At 34.6% G+C, this 23544-nt stretch overlaps 2 protein-coding genes across 3 annotated transcripts; one reads left to right on the top strand and one right to left on the bottom strand.

Annotated features, from left to right (window-relative positions):
- Positions 1–2065: 2065 nt before the first annotated feature.
- Positions 2066–17410, top strand: LOC137385814 (ornithine aminotransferase, mitochondrial-like). 2 transcript variants are annotated; one of them, XM_068072381.1, is made up of 9 exons: positions 2066–2234; positions 3748–3972; positions 4869–5092; positions 5741–5913; positions 6291–6369; positions 7442–7555; positions 8236–8374; positions 16393–16590; positions 17281–17410. In XM_068072381.1, the coding sequence occupies exons 1-8, from the start codon at positions 2075–2077 to the stop codon at positions 16551–16553; spliced, it is 1275 nt and encodes a 424-aa protein (XP_067928482.1). In that variant the 5' UTR covers positions 2066–2074; the 3' UTR covers positions 16554–16590; positions 17281–17410. The 2 variants fall into 2 exon arrangements, with proteins under 2 accessions (XP_067928482.1, XP_067928481.1); XM_068072380.1 differs by lacking the exon at positions 17281–17410 and having other exon boundaries at positions 16393–16945.
- Positions 17411–17641: 231 nt separating this feature from the next.
- LOC137388843 (uncharacterized) lies at positions 17642–22188 on the bottom strand. Its single transcript, XM_068075307.1, has 2 exons — positions 22067–22188; positions 17642–19000 (listed from the first exon to the last, which is right to left on the bottom strand). Exons 1-2 carry the CDS (start codon positions 22186–22188, stop codon positions 18025–18027), a joined length of 1098 nt encoding a protein of 365 aa, XP_067931408.1. The 3' UTR covers positions 17642–18024.
- Positions 22189–23544: the final 1356 nt, after the last annotated feature.

Below are 23544 nucleotides of genomic sequence, written 5' to 3'. Positions count from 1 at the left end.
AAATAGCGAATACATAATTGCTCAAATAAAGACTGGCCCACACGACAAGTGTTTGTATCATCGCTATTTTAACAAGCTCATCAATGACCCACTAAAAATACATTTCCATGTCAGCTCCAAGTTATACCAGTTCAAAGTTTTCTTCAATTCTAATACTGTATAAGGTTTGTCACTGTTTAGCTTGTTATAAGATATAATCTGAAATGCTTTGACCCAACTTCATGTTATTACTCTGATCATTATTCACAATGGATTGCTTTATAAAGAGAGTTTGCTGTATAAGTCGACTTTGACATGCACTGAGCTTTGGTTTTCCAACTGCCTCTCATGTTGCTGTTATGTTGGAAAATAGTTTATTCTGTAGTATAATAGGTAGAAGCGGATGTGCCATTTTGCATTGAAGTTTCTGCAGAACAACAGAAACTAATGTCAATGTGAACATGTTAGCATTATGTAGAACAAACAAATGATACACCATGAAGTAAGTGTGAACATCGCTAAATTGTGTATCTAAGAGCGTATCTTGTCAAGCATGACCAGCCTTTAGTCTAAGCAGCTCTATATGAAATTTGGCATACTCCATCATGGCCATTTGAAGTTATATTCGGCTACTAATGACCTTTGTAGTTTGACCTTGTTGGTGCTGATATTCATATCATGAATGCACAATTGGCTGGATGAGAAAGTTTCATGCTTCCTGCATCCTTCGATTTTAGATCAGAGATGAATTGATACTGACTCTAATGCAGCTAGTGCACTTCTGTCTAGCTAGTTTTTTATGGACTCTGCATTTTTATGGCTTTCAATCACAGTTGCTTGAACATCTTTCGATTATATGCTGTTTTGTATAAATTATTACTCAGTGACTAGAATTGCATTGACCATCTAGTTTCTTGAGTGACCTATTGCTGTAGTGTGAAAAACTCAAATAAAGCATTAATCAAGATCAAAATATTAGCTTCCTAAATTGATTTGCTTGCATCTTTTTAAAAGTTGAACATTTTTGTAAATTTATTTAACCTTACTGATTTTGAATTAGAAGTTCGGCCAAATTCAGCTGTTTGTACCCTTCTTTTGACTGATTTGTAGCATTTGGCTCTCCTCAAACATTCACCAAAAGTCTCCACATGCAGTTAGTTTATTTAACTATTCATAGGCTGTTTACTATTTCAGCTACCAAATATACCAAAATTAGCACTAAAGGATATACATTACTAGCATTGAATATATATATATCTGTTTTGGAAGTTGAGCCTTCAAATCCTTGAAAATGAATTTCACAAATAAACTTGTTAGCAGAAACGTTCACTCAGCCGTCACTTTCTAAATAATATGCCATAGTAATTCCTCAACTAGTCTGCTGACTGTATTTCAGCTTTTCCTGCTGCTATAATAACATCTGTACTGGCTGTAGAGTAAGTCACTTGAATTAATTTCCAAATATTTTTCTTTAGATGAACACTTGCTCCCACCACGCACATACTTTTTAGGCTGGTGTTAGTTTCTTGCTCCAAAATAGTCGTTCAACTATAAGCTTTTCTATATTCTTTAGTGTTGGCTTTCCTTGCTTTCATAAGAGCCAACTATTAGTGGACATTATAGCCAACTATTAGTGGACATTATAGCCAACTATTAGTGGACATATGTAAGGTACAAGAGCACTCTAGAATATTTAGGATGTATCCTTAATATCTGTTGAGACACTTGCTAATATACGTATGTTTTACCTCAAAACAAACTTCTCGCACAAGTATCACTCAATACAATGCAATAAACCACTTTGGCAATAGGGCTGATTTAAATCTTTTAGTTTTGCAAAATGGTAACTTTCACTCTATAACATTAGTAGACAGACTTTACCGTCTTCATCCTCTTTGTCAAAGTCATGTTACGGTCAGATAAGCAGCTCCCTTTCAGGGCAAATCTTTTGGTATGATACTAATTATCATTATATTGTTATATTATTATGAAATATTGTTAATAAAAATATTGCTATAAATAAAAACATACTACTAAATAATTAAATTAATAATGAGCTGGTTATTAGCTACACTAGTTTGTTGCAGGTTTCATCATGATCAGATCATTTCTTGCCGGAATTCGATTTAAATCGACTGCTGTTTCTGCCCAACCTCGGCTCTATGGAGCAGCTTCGCAACAAGTATTTGATAAGGAGGAAAAATTTGGAGCTCACAATTACCATCCTCTGCCAGTTGCCTTGAAAAAAGGAGAAGGTTAGATGGCGTTAAAATTTATCTTGCTAGTGTTTTGGCACACAATTTATTTATTATTTATATATTATTGTAAAGAATATTTCTTATTATATCATCTGTGTTACACATTTATATTCTTACGATTAGTTATTGAAAAATAGGTAAAAAGGTTATAAAAAAATGTTCAAAACCACATGGTTTTGGTCGGCCATACTGAACTAACTGAATTTTCTAGTCATATGGCCAGGCAGAAAACTCCAAAACGTATGTGTTGAGATTCCATCATCGTCGTGAAATTTGGAAGTTGTTTTCTCTTGCAGTATTAATAACGCTATGTTTATTTTTTGAGTTGGGCCAGCGATAGACCAACTGATGATCAGGTTTATTGAGTGTTAATACTTGCTGTCAATTGCGTAATGTTATTTTTCGCTAAGTTGTCTGCCTCTGCTACATTTAAACTGTAGCAAACATTCAAACATTTGCTACAGTACGTTTAAATGAGTTTGAAATTTGAATAACGCATTGCTTTGTTACAATTAAAAAGCAAGATTCAAGCTTCTTTTTGTTGCTACTAAATTTAAGTTTGTCAAATCAAAAGGCGCTCATGTTAAATTTTTTTAATTTTATGAACTGCTTAAAATTAATAAAAAATGCAAAATATTGGTTATGTGAAGGTTTTGCCATATTCTAGAGTTTGCTTATAAATTTCTGTTAAAATAACTGATATGCAAAAAATTCTTTAAAAACAATTCCAAATTTTAGCTAATTAGCTATTTTATAGAAGCTATATTTGTGGGCATGCGTGTGTACACTTTTCACTTCCATATTTTTCGGCTGATATCATTCTAACTTCACACGTGCATGCTCCATACTCTCCACCAAGTCACTAAAATATTTGGTTTCGAAACTCTGTCTAGTTCCAGAGAACCAGCATCTTAAACATCAACCTGCAGGCTATCTGATTAATAATGAAAGAAGTCCCTAGCTTGCTGCTAATAGATAGCATACAGAATAGAAAAGTATTCGCTACTACATAACAAAATCTAGGCAGGGTGCACAACTCCTTTGAAGATTGTTCAAGCATTCTCCCCACCATTACAACGAACACCGAGTCTAAAACTCTCTAGCTGAGCAGTCTCTGAGGTCATTGTTAACACTAGACATGTTATGTTAACACTAGTCATGTTAACACTAGACATTATTTGGATTATTTGTAAGTTAATTATAAATTATATGTTAGTGATTTGTTAAAATGCAAAAAGGCATTTTAACAAATTGTTTTTTCCGTTGGTAGCAATAAAAGAATATCAGCTAAGTTTTGTGGTACTTCACGAATTTTTAGCAGTTGTGTATACACAATGGAGAAAAAAATCTCTCCGATAGCTCGAGTATCAGACAAGGTACTTGTTGTGATTCATGATGTTAAATACAAGGAATATTTGAGTGTATTAAATAGAATCCTAATGCGTTTAATTTTAAAATATGATCTTTAGTATGTGTTAGTTTTGTGAGATTTGCTGTTTGGCTCTTGTAGGTGTGTTTGTGTGGGATGTTGAAGGAAACAAGTATTTTGACTTCTTGAGTGCATACAGCGCTGTCAACCAGGGTCACTGTCATCCCAAAATCGTGAAAGCTCTGACTGATCAAGCTCAAACATTGGCCCTGACCTCGAGAGCCTTCCACAATGACATACTGTGCGAGTATGCCGAGTTCATCACCAACATGTTCAAATATGACAAGGTCTTACCAATGAACACAGGTGATAATATTGGTTACTTTTCTAGAAATAATTGCATTGATTTAGATGGTTATTAAAATTAATAATAATATGACAATGCGACAAAGCGACAACATCTTGTAAAGTATTTTTTGGTTATAAAAATATGAGGAATATGAGCTATATACTCTGACGTCGCAGTGTGTGTGTGAGCAACACCTCGAAGATCCATTATGATATCTGTTTAGCCTACTGTAACCAGAGGTGGTGAGTGTTTCTTTACGAGCCATGATTGCACAAACATTGGCTCTGTGATCTTGACTGGACACGTGTGTCTAGGGGCAAGGGAACCTCGACGACTGGAAGCACGCTTGCAGAGAGCAATTTAAGGTTTGATGGCATTCCTGTTATCGCCTGTAATCTTTTATCGCCGTTATCGCCATGGCATGTAATCTACTGAACTAACAAAGCCTCAGGCCTCTCATTTGAAAACTTCTTGCTTTGAGTTGTCAGTTGAAAGCAGAAGCATTTAAGGTCTGATGTTATTCCTAACATTCATATAGATAATTTTTTGAGGCTTTAGCTATGGTTTAATTAATTATTTTTAATGATTTTATTTCATTATCAATGATTTATTACCTCTTTGCTGCATGTATGGCACTTTATTCCCAATTAGATTAATCCTGGAACTAAATATACTGACCATTTATGCATGGGGTTTGACATAGGAGCAATTGTGACTGGATGCCCTTCCTAACACCACCAATGGTTCTTCTGGGATTTGAACCACTAACCTACTGATTATATGCCAGCGAACTAACCACTGAATCACGGCTACTTCTGTTTCTTAGTTGCAAACTAAATATTTAAACTTTTTAGCCATTACTGCTCCCATTTTATACCTTTTTACCATTAAAAATGGAATTTTTTCACCGCAGGGGTCGAGGCTGGAGAAACTGCCTGTAAGCTTGCCAGAAAGTGGGCCTATAATGTCAAGGGTGTTCCTGATGGCCAAGCAAAAACTATTTTTGCTGAAAATAATTTTTGGGGTCGTACGCTGTCAGCCGTTTCATCGTCAACAGATCCATCTTGCTACGAAGGCTTCGGACCATACATGCCAGGCAATGTCATCATACCCTACAATGATCTGCCAGCTCTGGAGGTTGGTGGTGATCAGGACATAGGGAATCGTTTGTTTAGAATTGAGATAGAATGACTCCGTAAGAAATAGTTTTTAGCTCGTACTCCAGACTAGATAATTTCGTACTTCATGTCTAGGCGCAAATCCTTGGCTACTACTACTCTGATTAAAATACTAGACTCTTCTCTGGTTGCATCCATAATAGGCATATAAATGAATTTTATTAAAATTAGTTTTATAACTTATAACTAATTAGCGAGATCAGTACGATCAGTAAAAGTCACTGTATGGGTGCCAGTTGAAACGAAAGACATTTTTTAAGAAATGTGCAGATAACTTTGATAACAATTTGATGTCACTGTAGCTACGAATGTACTCGCATGTTTCATATCAGTCAAACTTTGCAGTTAGAATAGTTCTAAGGTATCTTTTGGTTGTTACAAAACCCAATATAACCTTTAATATGAACTGAAAAGTTTATTTTAATTTGAAAAAATAGTTGCTTCATTTTTTGTTATTGTGTGCAGCCCAACTTTCAATGTTTTCACTATGGCTGGACCATAACTCTATTTAAATCTTTTAATCCATTGCCATGGTAACCTTGTTACTTAATCTTTGTTGGTGATATTTTAAGTAGAAGTCAGGTCGTAGGGTTATTTTTGATAACAGAAAGCATGCCAAGACCCGAATGTCTGTGCGTTCATGGTGGAGCCGATCCAGGGAGAGGCTGGAGTGGTAGTGCCTGATGAGGGCTACTTGAGAGGCGTGCGGGAGATATGTAATAAGCACAACGTGCTCTTCATAGCCGATGAGGTTCAGACTGGCCTTCACAGGACTGGCAGGTACCGACTCATAGGCTCTATTTAACATCTATGACTGTGCGTCTCTGTGTCTATGAGGCTCTTTTAGTGAAGCAGTTGTTTTTTTTACGCCGTCGAAAGCCGATAATCTGTTTTCATGTGAAATATATATATGTATGACCCTTCATTTCTATATTTAGTTAACATATAATCTATAATCAACTTATAATCTACAGTATAATCCCAATAATGTCTAGTATTAGGAATGACCTCAGAAACAGCTCAGCTCGAGAGTTTTAGACTAAGAACTTAGTGCGTTCGTTGTAATGGTGGGGAGAGTGCTTCAAAGGAGTTGTGCACCCTGCCTATATTTTGTTATGTAGTAGCAAATACTTCTGTATGTTTATTTGTTACTCTAGGAGACTGTGTGTAGACCATGAAGGTGTCAGGCCTGATATCGTCCTGCTGGGAAAGGCGCTTTCCGGTGGGGTTTACCCTGTAAGTTCATGCAGTAAACTACTCAACTGGTATGCTAATACTTCTGAAAATCATGTTGTAGGTTTCTGTTTATTGTTAAGTGAATTCACACGTGTTTTGTAAGATCTGGCTGTGGTCCTTACCCATTTGTGTTTTCTTACTTCTCGTTGATGGTACAGGTAAAATATTGTTACTGTTGGTAGAAAAATTATTCTTGAAATTCCTCACCTTCTCAACTACTTTCCTTCTTGAAAAATATCATTGTCTCCTTTGCCTTATTCCTTCTCACGTTGTCTCTCTTTCCTTATTCCTTCTCACATTGTCTTCCTTGCCTTATTCCTTCTCACGTTATCACCCTTTCCTTATTCCTTCTCACGTTATTTCCCTTTCCTTATTCCTTCTCACGTTGTCTCCCTTTCCTTATTCCTTCTCACGTTGTCTCCCTTTCCTTATTCCTTCTCACGTTATTTCCCTTTCCTTATTCCTTCTCACGTTGTCTCCCTTTCCTTATTCCTTCTCACGTTGTCTCCCTTTCCTTATTCCTTCTCACGTTATTTCCCTTTCCTTATTCCTTCTCACGTTGTCTCCCTTTCCTTATTCCTTCTCACGTTGTCTCCCTTTCCTTATTTCTTCTCACGCTGTCTCCCTTTCCTTATTCCTTCTCACGCACTCTTCGTTTGAACTTCCTACAGACCTTCTCTTACCTTTTTACACTCAACTAAATATTGCTCTATTCATTTCTTATTGAACTTCCTTCTTCTCCACTGATTTTTTATGTTTGTATATTTCTCTATTGCATGGACTTGTTGTCCTACAATATTTTTACCTACACTTTAGCTTTCTAATTTTATTGTTTTTAATATACTCCGTATTTATGCACTAGTCACTCTTCTGTTCTTTTCTCCTTTTGCTGTTGGTAGCGCTAGCAGATGAACCAATCTGGAAGCCATGCATAGACTTTTAAACAATTTGAATGATTCTATTCATGTTTGTTGGTGCATAGACATCAATTAATCAACGAATTCTTTGTAGCTTCAAACACTATACACGGATACCAAGTGTGAACAAGTTTTTTTTCTTGTTTGCTCTCTAGGTGTCTGCTGTACTGGCGGATGATGCAGTGATGTTGCAGATAAAGGCAGGGGAGCATGGCTCAACCTACGGTGGTAATCCCGTCGCGTGCAAGGTTGCTATCGCAGCCCTACAAGTAAGCGCGTCACCCGCTTAATTATCAGCTTATCTACCTGCTGGTAGTTATCAACCAGTGCCTGCATTGCATAGTTTTCTTGCATGTTAGTAGTTGTAAATCAGTGATTGCATTGCCAAGCTTTCTTACCTGCTAGTAGTTGTCAACCAGTGCCTGCATTGCATAGTTTTCTTACCTGATAGTAGTTGCCAACCAGTCTCTGTATTGCATAGCTTACCTATCTGTTAGTAGTGGTCAATCAGTGTCTGCATTGCCAAGAATTTTTACCTGTTAGTAGTTGTCAACTAGTGCTTGCACCGTCTAGCTTTTGTACCTGTTAGTAGTTGCCAACTAGTGCATTGAATGGAGTTCTTACATGTAAGTCAACCTCTGATTTCACACTGAGAGTAACTTATATGATGACTAATTCTTTGTCTTTCCATGTTAAACAAATGCTCAAAGATTCATCATTTTGGAATTGTAATACCACGCACCAATTGAGTACATTGATAGTTGGAGAATTTACGCAGAATCGTCTATTGTTGGAAATAGCATACTGCGTGCTTTGGATGTAGTGCCTTTAGATTGTCGAATGGCTCCGCGAATATGCCCTGTCAATTTTAGCTTGTAGCTGAGGATTTTTTCAGTTTAAATTTGTGGGAATGTCTGAAGTTACATGCTAAGAATCATTTTACCTTTAGGTACTGGAGGAAGAAAAACTAGCAGAGCGTAGCGAAGAATTGGGTCAGTTATTGCGTCAGGAGTTGTCTACTCTACCTAAGGATAAAGTGAAACTGGTCAGAGGCAAGGGTCTGCTCAATGCCATCGTTATTCATGAAAGTACGTTTAATTTTTATAAATAAAAGCTTTCATAGTTTGTAATAATCTAAAAAATAGTTGTCGTGTATATTTACTGAAGGAATTGACTTCATCAGGAACGAAATAATCTAAATGCATGCAAATACATGCCTAAAAGCTTCTTAAGATAATAACAAAGACTTTATTTGAAAGGCCCTCAAGCAATGCTCAACATCCTATATACAACATCTATATTTATTCAAATAAATATATATATTTGAAATATATCTATTTCAAATATATATATTTCAAATATATGTACAGTCAAACATGGATAACTCGGCCACGGATAGCTCGAAAACATGGTTAATTCGAACGGTTTCTTTGGTCCGTTCCCACGTAATGATAAATTGCTATAGATAACTCGAACTCAACACTGTTAATTCGAACTGTTTTTTGCCCAACGGCTACCGAAACGGTTGTTATCGCTTTAGAAAATCACTTTATTCAAAGCCATAGAGGTAAACCTCATCTTTTCGTAATTCATAAGCGTTGTTATTACCACCATCGGCAAAATAATTTTGTCAACGACTTTTCTAAGGGTTTGGTCAAATTTGATTTATACTGCTATACGATTAATAGCATGGGCTTGCCGGGTCACGCGCGCAAGGATTTTCGCCACGCACATACAAAACAAAAACAGCATGTTGTTTTGTATGTGCGTGGCGAAAATCCTTGAGTGCGTGACCCGGCTAGCCCGTGACGAATAGTTTTCCGACGTTGATTCCGTGTTGAATCAACGTCGGAGTGTTGAATGTTTAAAACGTCTTAAAATTGTTTTTATTAAACGTATACGTTGTCATAGCTAAAAAACTATTCATCGTTTGACCTAAACACAGAATACGTGTGTACATTCAATAACTATCCATTCAAAAAGCGTGAGTGATATACAATGTACCGTTAAACCTCGTAAAACTTTTAATTGAACTGCCTCGGAGTGTTGCTCTTAACGAATCCCAGGTAAAGTAAGGGATTTTTCTTTGGTAACTTTCTCTTGAAGTTGCATAAACTTCAAGAAAACTCGGCAAAATTGATCGTGGGTAAAACGCTCAAAAGAAAAAGATGTCTTTTCTTTTGAGCATTTCAACAACGATCAAGTTTTGCCAATGTCAATCTAAAAAAACGTCCTGGCAATAACATCACCTTAAACAACAAACCAATCTCAAGTGATAGAAAAATCTCTATACTTTTTAATAAAAACGTTTTAAACTTTACATTAGAAGCATTTAATTCGAAACAAGCCATTTGTGCTTTTGATTTATATTATAGTTTGCATATGTACATGTATCTACTAATAAATAAGTAAATACATGGACTTGTGACAGTGCTCTGATAACTTGAATGCTCTGATAATTCGAACACTTTTGCTCGGTCCCGTGAAGTTCGAGTTATCCATGTTTGACTGTATTTGAAATACGTATATATATTTATTGGAAATATATATATACATGTATGTACTTTTTAAATATATTTGAAATATATATACAGTCAAACATGGATAACTCGAACTTCAAGGGACCGAGCAAAAGTGTTCGAATTATCAGAGCATTCAAGTTATCAGAGCACTGTCACAAGTCCATATATTTACTTATTTATTAGTAGATACATGTACATATACAAACTATAATATAAATCAAAAGCACAAATGGCTTGTTTCAAATTAAATGCTTCTAATGTAAAGTTTAAAACGTTTTCATGAAAAAGTATAGAGATTTTTCTATCACTTGAGATTGGTTTGTTGTTTGAGGTGATGTTATTGCCAGGACGTTTTTCAGATTGACATTGGCAAAACTTGATCGTTGTTGAAATGCTCAAAAGAAAAGACTTTTTTTTTTTTGGGGTTTTACCCACGATCAATTTTGCCGTTTTTTCTTGAAGTTTATGCAGATTACCTTACTTTACCTGGGATTCGTTAAGAGCAACACTCCGAGGCAGTTCAATTAGAAGTTTTACGAGGTTTTACGGTACATTCTATATCACTCACGCTTTTTTAATAGATACTTATTGAATGTACACACGTATTCTGTGTTTAGGTCAAACGATGAATAGTTTTTTGTAGCTCAGACAACGTATACGTTTAATTACAACATTTTTTAAGACGTTTTAAACGTTCAATATTCCGACGTTGACTCAACACGGAATCAACGTCGGAAAACTATTCATCACGGGCTAGCCGAGTCACGCACTCAAGGATTTTCGCCACGCACATACAAAACAACATGCGATTTTTGTTTTGTATGTGCGTGGCGAAAATTCTTGTGCGCGTGACCCGGCTAGCCCGTGCTATTCATCGTATCGCAGTATAAATCAAATTTCACCAAACTTTTAGAAAAGTCGTTGACAGAAATATTTTGCCAATGGTGGTAATAACGACGCTTATGAATTACGAAAAGATGAAGTTTACCTCTATGGCTTTGAATAAAGTGATTTTCTAAAGCGAAAACAACCGTTTCGGTAGCTGTTGGGCAAAAAAACAGTTCGAATTAACAGTGTTGAGTTCGAGTTATCTATAGCAATTTATCATTACGTGGGAACGGACCAAAGGAAATGTTCGAATTAACCATGTGTTCGAGCTATCCGTGGACGAGTTATCCATGTTTGACTGTATTTCAAATATATGTATTTGAAGTATATATATTCATTCGAAATATATATGTATTTTTTAAATATATTTGAAATACATATATTTCAAATATATATATTTGAAATAAATATATATATTTATTTGAAATATATATATTCATTTGAAATATATATATTCAGGTCAGTAGTATGAACTTGAAATGGAATGGCTAGTACAACATGTGACATGGTAGTTTCTGGGCATTGCTGTGTAATGTGGGTATACCGGACTCCATTTTGTTTGATTGCTTAAAATGTGAAGGTGAAATCTTTACTAGTCGCACCTTTACTAGTGTCAGTAGATGTGCTGTTATGATGTCACAATTGACACCAAAGTCATCCTATGAATTGTCCTTCATATGAGTGAACTACTTGTATAAGCGCTCTGCTAGTAATCTCAAGCAATACTACAAAATGATGAATTTGAAAAAACATTGATGTTGAATAACCAAGATTAGTGTTTTGTTGATTGCGCAAGTGAAAGTCATAAATGTGTCACTCTTAAACTTATTATAATACAATTAATTGTTCTAATCTACCCAATCCCGTCAAGTTTTTCTGCACAACTCAGCATATTGTAGGCTTGCCTTCATTTTAACCAGCCACTACATGTAGATACAACTCGAATTGACTTGTTTGTGCATTTTGAAGTTGCCTTACCTAGTTAAAGGTCATTTAGGACGTTACTAGAAGTGGCCAATGGGTCACCTCCTAATCACTTTGTCATCGGAAAAAATTTTCACAGCGTACAGTAAAAGTTAGTTTTTCAGGTCTATTAAATTAGTTTGTCACATAGTGGCTGACTTTAAATGCTGCAATAGCTGTGGATCAAAATAATAATATTAAAAAGACAATATTTATAAATTAGAAAATGAAACAGTGTTTATGAGTACTTTTGCTCTCTTTTATTAACACTTAGTTGAACAAAGCATAATTTAACATTTTATAGATTGCTTCCATTTGTTTGATGTTCATATTAACTTTGTTTTGTCGTTTTAAATGCGTGAACTTCCATTATTGGTTGTCCTTTTATGACATGTTTTAGCTATCTTATCTCTCCTGAATAAAGTGAGGTCACTTAGAATTTTGTCACGGATAAACATACTATGTACTGGATATCTGGGTGTACTCTTTTATAACAGTTTTACCTCGATGTTAAAATCAAAAATCATCCAGGTTTCTATTTGCTGTAAAGTGACAACTGCTTAACAATTTGAAACTTGACCCTGAAATATTTGGGTCAACTATTTTTTCAACTATGTGGTTGCGCTTTGTTTTTCTGTGCTTCCAAGTTATGTAGGATTAAGAAATCTTCGTCGGTTTGCGTGTAATAAGTTTCGAGTTTAATTCCGAACTTTCAAGTTGATTAAAAGTTAACTTTTTGAGATATTTCCAAAATACTGAGGGTGCTCTTAATTAACCGAGAAATACAAATGGTTTTGACAGACAGCTTTCTAATGATATTATTAGTTCTTGAGATATCGCCAAAACAAAAGGATAGAAGGAAATAAAAATAGCTTCTGACAGAACATCAGTTTCTAAAGACATACTGATTGAAGTTCTTAGTAATGAAGGATAAAAAATAGACATGGTTAGAAAGTTGTTTCTCCTCAGCAACAAGATTTTTACGCTATTCATAACAGATATAAAGGCTCTATCAGACTCGGTGTAGCCTACTTAAATCATTGTTTCTTTAGCTATCTCTGAAACATCATTTTTAAAAAGTGCGGAACAAAAACCATCTCACTCTATTTGATTTCTGTTTTTTTTCCGAGTTCTACAAGCTAGGAGCTTCAAAATGATATGCAGTTAAAAAGGTATTGTGCTACCCTAAGTACTTTCACAGTTGGATAAAAGGTGTTAAAACAGTCTAGGATCAGAGGCTTGCATGTGTATACAAGATCAGGCTCAATGTGTTAACTAGATCTGTCAAAAACTTTTATCTGCAGCATTAGTGTAAGCCGACAGTTGTAAAACTTTTTCTATCGTACACATGTTGCTGTCTCTTTTTGGTAGAATAACATAACTGTTTCTTATTTATCTTCATAGTTTGACTAGCGTTAGAAATTACCTTTATATATGACCTATATATCAACTAGTTAGTCTCTTGGTTGCACTACGCCTGGGAGAACTGAACCGACAGTAAATTAGCTGTCACCGCTGTCCTCGGCGTGACATGGTCAGGTATTTCTAGATTGGAGTGTTGGTTGCTCCTTTTCAGCGCTTTACGGACACGAGAGAAGCCGTACAACTCTCGTATGTCAAATATAATGCCCGTAAGCTACTTTTAACAACCATTATTTATAGGTGAGGGCAATGGAAAGTCCTCGATTAGGGGCCCGCAGATATCACACACAGGCGATCTCATAGACTAGCATTCTGGCTAAAGGCTAAACCAAACCAGGCGCTAAACCTACCTAAAACTCTTATTTGAATACACGCGTATCTGCTGGGAATTTTAGCTCAAGTAAACTGAATGATGTGATATGCCTTTCTCTAGTGGAGTGTGTAATGGGGTTGTTTGAAAATCTTATATTTTTGGGGGTTTGTAGCAATTATGAAAGATTTTGTGTTTCATTTAAAGTTGGTTGATTACAAAACTATATCTGTATGTTTATTTATTGGCAGACAGATCATGAGTTGAACTCCTTTTCCAGTGATGGTACCTTGCTCTTAGCTATAATTGCTGTCTATATAATTATATAAATATTTATTATCGGTAAAAAAGCTAGTTTCATAAAGAATAATAAAGAAAAAGCACTCAATACATAGCGCATAGTGAATTATAGTATAATTTATTATATAGGAAGTACTTGGCTGTTGGTAATCACGACAGATCTGTTTCAAGCAGACATAGGTCTGTTCTCATCAGATGCCTTCAGATAGCTTTTTGAAGTTATCACCTGATGAGAGCAGACCTATGTCTGTTTGAAACAGATCTGTAGGGATTAATTAACAGCTCAGTACTTTTTATATTATATATATACATCTATATAGACCAATCTAATAATAGTATATAGTAATATATATTAAATAGAAAGTTATATATATATATTATGTGGAAACCCATTTTTTGAAGTTATCACGTAATAAAAGCAGACTTATGTCTGTTTGAAACTGATCTGTAGGGATTAATTAACAGCTAAGTACTTTTTATATTATACATTATAATAATTATGTAGATATATATTTGTGTGCGTATGGAAAATATACCACTCACGTAACATTTTAAATATGTTTTTTATAATAGGATTTTACATTTAGCTTTTAAAATCTCTGCAATTTTTATGCAAAACATTAAGAAATTACAAGCTTAATTTTGCTTTGCAGCAATACTATAAATAATCTTTGAATTTATAGTATTGGTTGCAATTTATAGAATTTGAATCTCTTCGCCTTTGTACACTACCTGACTTGTTGCTCCATTTGTTCTGTTATGTAACAGACTGGTATTCCCGATGTCCACTTTCCTTTAAAGACAATCCCCGCATTGTCTAGAATAAACATGTACTCATATGTGCAGCATCCCGCAGACAGCTCGGCTGCGTGACTGCTGTTTCCTTAAAATGCTCCTATTTTCCATGGTGGGAAATTTTATCGGATATCGCTGAAATCCGTGGATTAGTAGGAAATGAAAGAAGCTGTCCTTTTGATGACGAGTGCAGCTTGTCTGTTTGTAAACCGTCAGAGATGTTTTCTTTTACCGAGCCCTTTAATTAGAGAGGTCTTGCACGACTCATTGTCTAGATTAGAGGGCAAATAGATGGGTTGTTAACTATATCCGCTGTTGACATTAAAGCGATGAGGCCTGTTAGAAAACAACAACATAGTTATCATTAGTTACGCAAGCTTGAAAAAATTAGCATTATTTATGAAAAAGTGTTTTAGACGCGACATAAACTGTATTCGTTTGCTTATCGGTAATGCAGCAATTCGTAAGTAAAAGAGTTGATCTGGGATGCTTTCCTATTACATGCAGCAACTTCTAAAATTATCTGCATAAATATCTTTATCTTTTTGTTATTAGTATTATTATTAGTTATTATTCTATTTCTTATTATTATTACCAGCATTAAAATCATTACAACAGAGCCTATCGATGTACCGGGTTGTTCTAGAGAAGCCACTATTCTCAAATGTAACGTTTTAGTTTGGAAGCTGTGAAGCTTCCAACTGTCTTTGTTTCTAATATTTTTACAGTTTTGGGCATTCTATACGTTCTGAATAAAAACATTTTCTGAATAAAAGAACGCAACTGCTTTGAATAACTTATGTTGACAATGTGTGAACTCTTGACCTAAGCTCTAACTGTTTCCAGTTTAGCTTTCATAAAAGAGGTAAAATATACGTCTTAATCAAAAACCTTTTATTACGTGTTAATCTTTCATTTTGCTCTTTATCTCTGCTCTGAGATATTCACGCCTCTTCGGAGAATCAGGAAAGTTATGCACGAACATGTTTTCTACACAAATGGTTGTTGCGCGGAGACACTCCAGCTCTATTCAACTTCTTATAGATACAGACAATACAAGTGACCCTCAATCCGGTCATGAATGTCGTCTTGTCGTGTGATTGGCCATTCTCTATGGTCCTTTGATGCTGGAGCGCTAGCCGACAATTTGTCACGTGTGAAGTAGTTTGTTTTTTCTATAAAAATTCAGTTTTTAGCAGATATCACTGTGGCTCATTTTGTGTATAGTTAATTAGAATTTGCTTTAATAAAATGATTAAAATTTCTTAGATTGTTTAGTTGTTGACTGGAGAAATTCAATGATGATAATATATTATTTTGCAGTTGTTGAGTTTACATACAGTAGGTGGGAAATGCTGCTCACCTTTCAGTCACTCCATCTCTATTAGCAGTACACAATAGAAACAATTTTGCTGTCATATAAATAAATTATTCTCCTGTCACGCTGTTTATGCACAAATCCCTCAATCTTCCCGCCGTAATATTACAGTTATAATTGTTGGGCTGGATCATATCTGGTTTGATCTCCACTCCCCGCTATGTACTGCACCTGTGCACTGTGTCTGGTCATGTCACGACTCTTGCAGAAGGGTTTTACTGTCTTACTCTGCGGTTTAAGTGAATGAATTATAATCATATGCACTGATTTGTTGCTTACAGGAAATATTTTGGCTTCGTTCTGATTCAGCACTACATGTTTACGTAAACGTTATAAAAGAGTTTATAAGAATGCATTATTACATATTTTGACGGTAGCATAAAAATACAAATTGTTTAAACTAGATATTAAATGATTTTAAAGGTACTAAAATATTATCCTTATAGTCTTATAGTTACTTTAGCACAAAGAAAAAATACTTGCTATAAAAGTTTTTAAAAAATATGCTTGAATATCTCTGATGTTTAGGCATAGATGCGTGGCAAGTTTGTCTGCGACTGAGGGACAATGGACTGCTCGCGAAGCCAACCCATGGGGACATCATAAGGTTTGCTCCGCCTCTCGTTATGACCACGGAGCAGATTCTCGAGTGCGCTGGCATCATCAGAGATACAATAGCGGAGTTCTAAGGTTGTCTCAGAAACTACCCACCGGCATCTCATCAAGGTGGTGCTCACTGCAATTATATATTATCCTTTGCACATGGTTATGTTCTTTACTTTCTGTCTATTATATGCAAACCGGAGGAATCTCCATGCACTAGTGTTATCTATGTTGAATCTCTACCGAACTCAATTGAATTGATTTTATCAAATTGCTACTTACTGTAAATGCTCTGTCATATTTCTTTATCCTAGAATATTGTGAAAATGCTTGAAGATTGGTTTTTAGCCATTCTAGTCGTCTTCATGCTTGTCTGAGGCTGTAAGTTTTCTCGGTGTCTTTTGCAATTTTTAGTTCTTATCTCCCCTTATTTGTATAGGCGTGATATGTCTGAGACAAATACAAGTTTGCATCTCAAGATGTTGTATTGATACAAGTCGTTACAAAAAGAACATGACAGACTATCTCAATTATTTCATATCGACTATTAATAACTGACACACATGGCGACTTACACGGCATTACATAGCGTATGCCTATTTGATTTCGTTGTCGGTAGAGTCACTGGTAGCGGCATTCCCCTTTGATCAGTGTTATGTAATCAACTCCAAATACAGCAATGGCCAGTCTGTATGCAAATTAATATTTGTCAACACCTCGTCGCTACTCTAAGCACTTGCTCTTGTGTTTAGACATTTTTTTCTTCCATTGATTCTCTTCGCCATGTTACCATAACAAGCTTGTTTGTTTTAGGCAAACTCAGTAAAGAATATAGAAATGGTAACATCGCTAACATCTTCTAAAACTCATCATACTTAGTTCTTGCTGCTTTCTTGCATGATGCCAATGAATGATTCTCGGTGATATGTACATGTATATGCTTTGCTAGTGAGCTGTTCTGTTCTTCTCACACTAACATAACATATATTATAGTTCATGTATAGCTCAAGTGGTTAACCGATTCGTTAATGCTAGTTTTAATTTTAAGGCAGTTTCTGACATGAAGGTTTATAGGTTGGAAACATTTTCATGTGATAGAACTTAGCCTAATTTGAGAAAATTTTAGATTGACATAAGCATAAAAATCTACAAAAAAACAATATCAATAAAAGCATTATTAATGAGAACATTTTTGTCCAATAGTAGCCGAAGTTTTGCTTGCAACAATCATGAGTTACTACTTGCGACAAGAGTTTAGATTACAAAATGCAGAAGTTGCCATACATGGCAATTTGATCAATGACAAAATTGACTAGAAATTGAGTTCTAATGAAAATTAATAACATATCTATCAATATTTGTAACAATAACAAAAACAACATTGATTGAATCTATGTTTGTTTTTATGAACTACATAAAATTCTTGAAGCAAATAAATAGATACGAAATTTTTGTGTCAACAACATCCAAAGGTAAGATTCTTCATTATTCTCTTTAGAGCAGCCATGGCATCACGGATAAAAATATATTGCATGGGATCTTAATTCCCTAGCTGCATCAGATTAGTTCTCCTGGTTGGGCAGGAGACGTAGAGGAAGCTCCCGACTCAACTTTTTGCGGTTGCTCATGAACTTTCATATGTCTATTGAGGTTTCCTGACTGACTAAAACTCATGGAACAATAATTACATCTATAGGGTTTTTCACCGCTGTGAATTCGCAGGTGCTTAGTAAGAGTAGAAGAATCACTAAAACCTTTTCGGCATATAGGGCACTTGTAGGGCCTGTCACCCGAGTGTGTTCTCATATGAGTTGTTACACTGCTGCTCTGAGAAAAGGTTTTATGACATACCGGACATGAAAAAGGTTTTTCACCACTATGAACACGCAAGTGAGCTGTGAGGTTGGCCGCCTGACTAAATGACTTGTTACATACTCGACAATGAAAAGGCCGCTCTCCTGAGTGTATACGCATGTGAGTTTTTAGGGTGCTGGGTCGCGCATAGCTTTTGCCGCAGAGTCTACAGATATTTTTGGTAACCGGCTGCTGGAAGAGTCCATCTTTGGAACTACTTGGAGATTGGCACCAAGGCTGTTGGGTTTCATTCAGGGAAAGAAGGTATCCGGCAGGGTTTTGGCGGCGTATAAATATGTCTGTGAATCTGTGATTCTGCTGAGTACCTATCAACTCATCCTGATTGGATGCGGGCGGCATCGGTTGCGGTTGTGATAGTCGTTGCTGGAGGGGATGTTGCTGGTGTTGCCAATGCAACACATTAGACGCTGCCTGAGGTGCTGACGAGGAGATTGTGGAATGCGGATAATATGTAGACTTGGATTGCTGATTATAGTTGTGCGGCGGATTGTGTGGATACGGACCCACCCCGTGGGGCAGTAAGTCTCGTGTCTGCACATGGCAGTGCTTGGGAGGGTTTACAGTTTGTTGGAAGGATTGCGGATGAGGTGTGAGCGGAGGTGGAGACGGGCCATAGTACTTGTTCTGCCAAATGTCTGATACTCCGTTATTAAAGTCACTACAAAACAGGATGCATCCAACTTAATATCCAGGCAGATGTAACTGTGATCTTCAAGACACTAAATATAAAAGCACTAGAAAATCTTTAGTCAGTTCAAGGGTCTTTGTTTCTTACTATCTGACAATGTGTTTAAAAAAATTCAATATAATAACTGAGATTCAGAGAATATCATTATTATGCTGCCAAAGAGAATCAAATAGATAATAATGACTAGTAATCGCCGGTGCTAATCGCCAGTAGTCTGACAACAAAACGCATTTCTTATAGTAGATGCCATCTACAACTATGAGCCAGTAGCTGACACTTCTTCTATCATGTTCAACAAACAAGATGTAAAATGAAGCCCGATGTAATATATTGCTCTCACAATATCCTGTCCGTTTTATCAAATTCTTATACTTCATATTCTTTTACAAGAAACACAGTAATTATAAAGCAATGTCAGCAATAAAATCAACTAAAATCTTAAAAATCATCCTGTATAATTGTATAATTTACAATAATAATAATATAGTGTATAATAACATAATATTAATTACAAATAATATGAATGCAAAAATTGAGCTGAATAAAATAAATAAAAATACTAAAATTAAAATACTGTAAATATGAATGGAATAGTAAAACAAAGAGTAAAATAATTTAAAAGAAATCATTTCTTCTTTTTTTCAGTTACATAAAGTGACATACATTTACAAACTTTCTTTAAGACAAATACAAACTTAAATTACAAAATTACAAGTTAGTTTTAGAAGACGAGTTCTCCAAACACCTTTTAAAATTATTTTTAGGAATATTTTATATCTTACCCACAGCGTGAATGCATTGCTATAACTGAGAAATTTTGATGAAACTCTCTCAAACTTCATTTTAACTTGTATTCAACAAGCTGAGGAGATGTGATGATTGTAGTTGGAGAGTCAAATCACGAATGGTTGCTAGTTATTACTGTTGACAAGTTTCATTGAACCCAACTAATCCTCCCCTGTGTGATTATTATATGGACTGCTACTTCCATTGTCACAAACTAGCAACCCATCCTTTATCAGTTTCCTTTCTCTTTTACACAATAATATAATGTAATATATTTAGTGTAATAATAATAATGTAGTGTAATATATTTTTTATACTTAGCTATTATGTAATATTTAATTTAGACTTTCATGGTTCTCACAGTTTTATCCATTTTTATCATTTTGTTCCACTGCTAACAAATAGCAAACTCCTATTCTAAATATCCTTTTTATTCTTTTATTTTATTTGTTGTATGTTTTTATTCCTCCAATATTATTTTTGTTGTGCAATGTTCACTGCTACTAACATTAAAAAGCATAATACATTTTTGGCATAATTATTAAAGGTATTTCAGTAAAAAAGTTCAGCTACAAATTCCAAATGGTTGATGATACAACGTGTATTATTCTAAACACAAACTTATATAAGGACAAAAGATTTAAAAATAAAAAAGATAGCAAATATATTTTATATATAAAAACCAACACTAATCAATTCAATAAAATGTTTCAAAGGGTTAGAAAATAAAAATGGCTTATAAATTTGGAATAATACAGCATTAGAGTGATCACCTAATAAAACTGACTTTTAACACTTTTATTTCAGCACTATCCAAAAACAGTGAGACATGCTATAACATACTTAAGAAATAAATTTTAATATATAATTTATAAACAGTTGAACTAATCTTAAATACTAACCATTGATAATATTCAAATCATATATTTCACATTAATATAAATAAATGACCATAATTATTGAACCTAAAACTAATTTCAATTATTTTATTAATATACATCCTATTACTTTATGTTATATATAAATTTACTATAAAAAAAATAATATATAGCGGTGTATTTTCTAAATAAAAAACAGCCAAAAAAGTGAAGCTATTTTATAAAAGCAATTTGAGCAAAGTAATGTTTATTATATAATATCCAGTGTATATCACTAAAACTAGATACAGAGTTTGTTTACGGATAGATAGGGAGAATATTTTTTAACTTATGCATAAAATGTTATGTTAAGTAACTCTTTTAATGCACACTTAGAATACTTGAAAAATAAAGATATGAGCTGCAAAACAATAAAATACAATTTCTGCCAATTTCATTGGCAGAGTACCAGAATCTAACATAAAATAATAGAAACTGATGTGATTCCTGTCTGAACAAATTGATGCTAAAAGCATCATAATTGTTGTGTAATTTTTACATTGGATGCTAACAAACTAATGGCATCTATACAAACAGGTGAACTAACAATTAACACAAATGCAAAAACCTTTTTGAAAAAGTCTATTTATTTATTAAACAGCTAATATACTGTTTTTTCATACTTTTCAAACAACTAATGTTATCATTACTTGCTGCTGCTGGTATATAGCTCTCAGAACTATGAAAACAAAACAAAGAGAGCACTTAACAGTACAGCCAGTACGAGAGAAGCTCATCATCGTGAATCGTTGCAGAAAAATTAGATTATTTTAAAAGAATTACTAGTATTTTTAAAGGGGTCTATGAACTGAGCCGCACAGCTTTCTTGTTCTATTTCAACCATATATTTGTCACTATAATTAAACTTTTAAATAAATTCAAACTATAGTTGTAAAAAATCTATAGAAACTTTGTGAAGTTCCTTGAAATTATTACTGAAAATGCTATCAATGGCTAAAATTATCTGTAGCAGAAACTAAAGAGATACACAAAGTAGCAGCCCTTATCTCCCTCCTTTCAACACACATCTCACAGAGCATTTACTATGGCTGAAAACCTACCTAAAGACCATATAAATGCATCTAATTATTTTCATCAGCTGTTATAATGATATGAAAGTTTAAGGAGTGATATCTGAAGCAATGATTTGATACCAAGTTTTAAAAAATTTAAAACTATTATAAAGGATTTTAAACCTCACAATAAGCAAGAAGTTTCTGTCATGTTTTAGCTAGTAGTAGAATTTTTTGACAGTTGTTTAACACAAACTTAGGATAATATAATGAAAAAAAGATTTTAAACATCTTTTTAATAACTAATGTAAAAAACTTACCTTCTTTTCTGTTGGGCCTTCAAGTCATTCATAAGCTTGTGCTTGTAGAAACAGCTGGCGGCATCACTAGGCGGGTGATGGAAAGTTTGCATTCCAATAGTAGCTGGCTCCGTGACCAACATGCCACGCTAGTAAGTCAAAGTTTGAAACAAGTGTATTCAATTTGTAGCGGTTACCTGAGATTTTATTGCCTCTCCAGTGATTCGTAACAAAACTAGGCAAAAGCACATTAGGATACATTCGACATGACCAAAAGCTATAATTTAGACATTGACTGACAGATCATAAGGCCACAAGCTTTCTCGTAAAATTATTGGCTCAAGAATATGAAGACGTTTAATTTTATAGAGCTGCAAAAGGCATCCCTTGGCAACCGAAAGAAAAATTAAGTTTAGTAGTCATTGAAGAGTTGGCTCCCAGTAATAAATAAAACCTTATAGTAGAGGAGATTCTTTCAGCCACTTTTTTATTGATAATGTGATAATTTACAGCGCAGAAAAATGTGATATTCTCTTGATATTCTCTGAATGAGAATATATGATTTAAAAGGATTTATTTTAAGCGATTAACAGTTATATAAATTAAATATCAAAATTAAAAACAACTTACTTTAAAGTGATTTTTTATGAAATGAAACCTATATATTCTTAAATAACCATCTTTCAAAAAGTCGAAGGAAACCTAAAATGTACCATAAGACGAAAAGGTGTGTTAATAAAATATTCCAAATGCAATCTTGGCATGAGAAAGCGCGACACGGAATGGTTGAACGCTCACGCCAGTGCTTACCCCAGAGACTGGAAAGAATGAGTGTGAAGAGGCAGAGAAAGAACTAGCCAACTAACGTTTGCTAATATCTTAATATCATGATAACTTACAAGTTAGTCGGCTTGCTTTCATGTCCGATTGTGGCACGTACCTGTGTGCTTATTAGATCCTTTAGTATGGTATCCATTGACCAAATAATAGTAGCTACAACATCGGATAATTCATAAACCATGGAATTAGTCAAAATGGCTTTTGAATTTTCATAAAACCGGTATCGAAATGGTTTCACCGCCTCTGCATATGTGATGAGAGCTGATGAATTTCACAGCATATTACAACGGCACGAGCAGATTTTCTTAAACCTATAATTTCTCTCGCGTGTCTTAACAAACCAATAAACTAATGTCGCTATGAAAAAAACTTTTTAATGACTGCTAATGGCTCTTAAGAAAAGAAATGATTAATCGCTACTTGACACTTGTAAACGCTAAAGTAATCTAGAAAAAAAGAAGAAGAGCAATCGACTTTGAATGTAAATGTAGTGGGTCTAATTATATGATCATCGTTAGGACAACAAGATAACAATATTGAATGCGCACTCTTCAGACTGCAAACTCAATGAGACTAATTTACAACTGCTGCAGAAGGCTGAAGTGTGACAAGGCAAGACGGATACAATGAAAAAATTATTATTTTGACCACAAATTGTG

The sequence above is a fragment of the Watersipora subatra genome, chromosome 1 (genome assembly GCF_963576615.1).
Source record: "Watersipora subatra chromosome 1, tzWatSuba1.1, whole genome shotgun sequence".
Taxonomy (NCBI): domain Eukaryota; kingdom Metazoa; phylum Bryozoa; class Gymnolaemata; order Cheilostomatida; family Watersiporidae; genus Watersipora; species Watersipora subatra.
The sequence above is the reverse complement of the archived record's forward strand: the minus strand, read 5'-3'. Positions and strand labels throughout refer to the sequence as shown.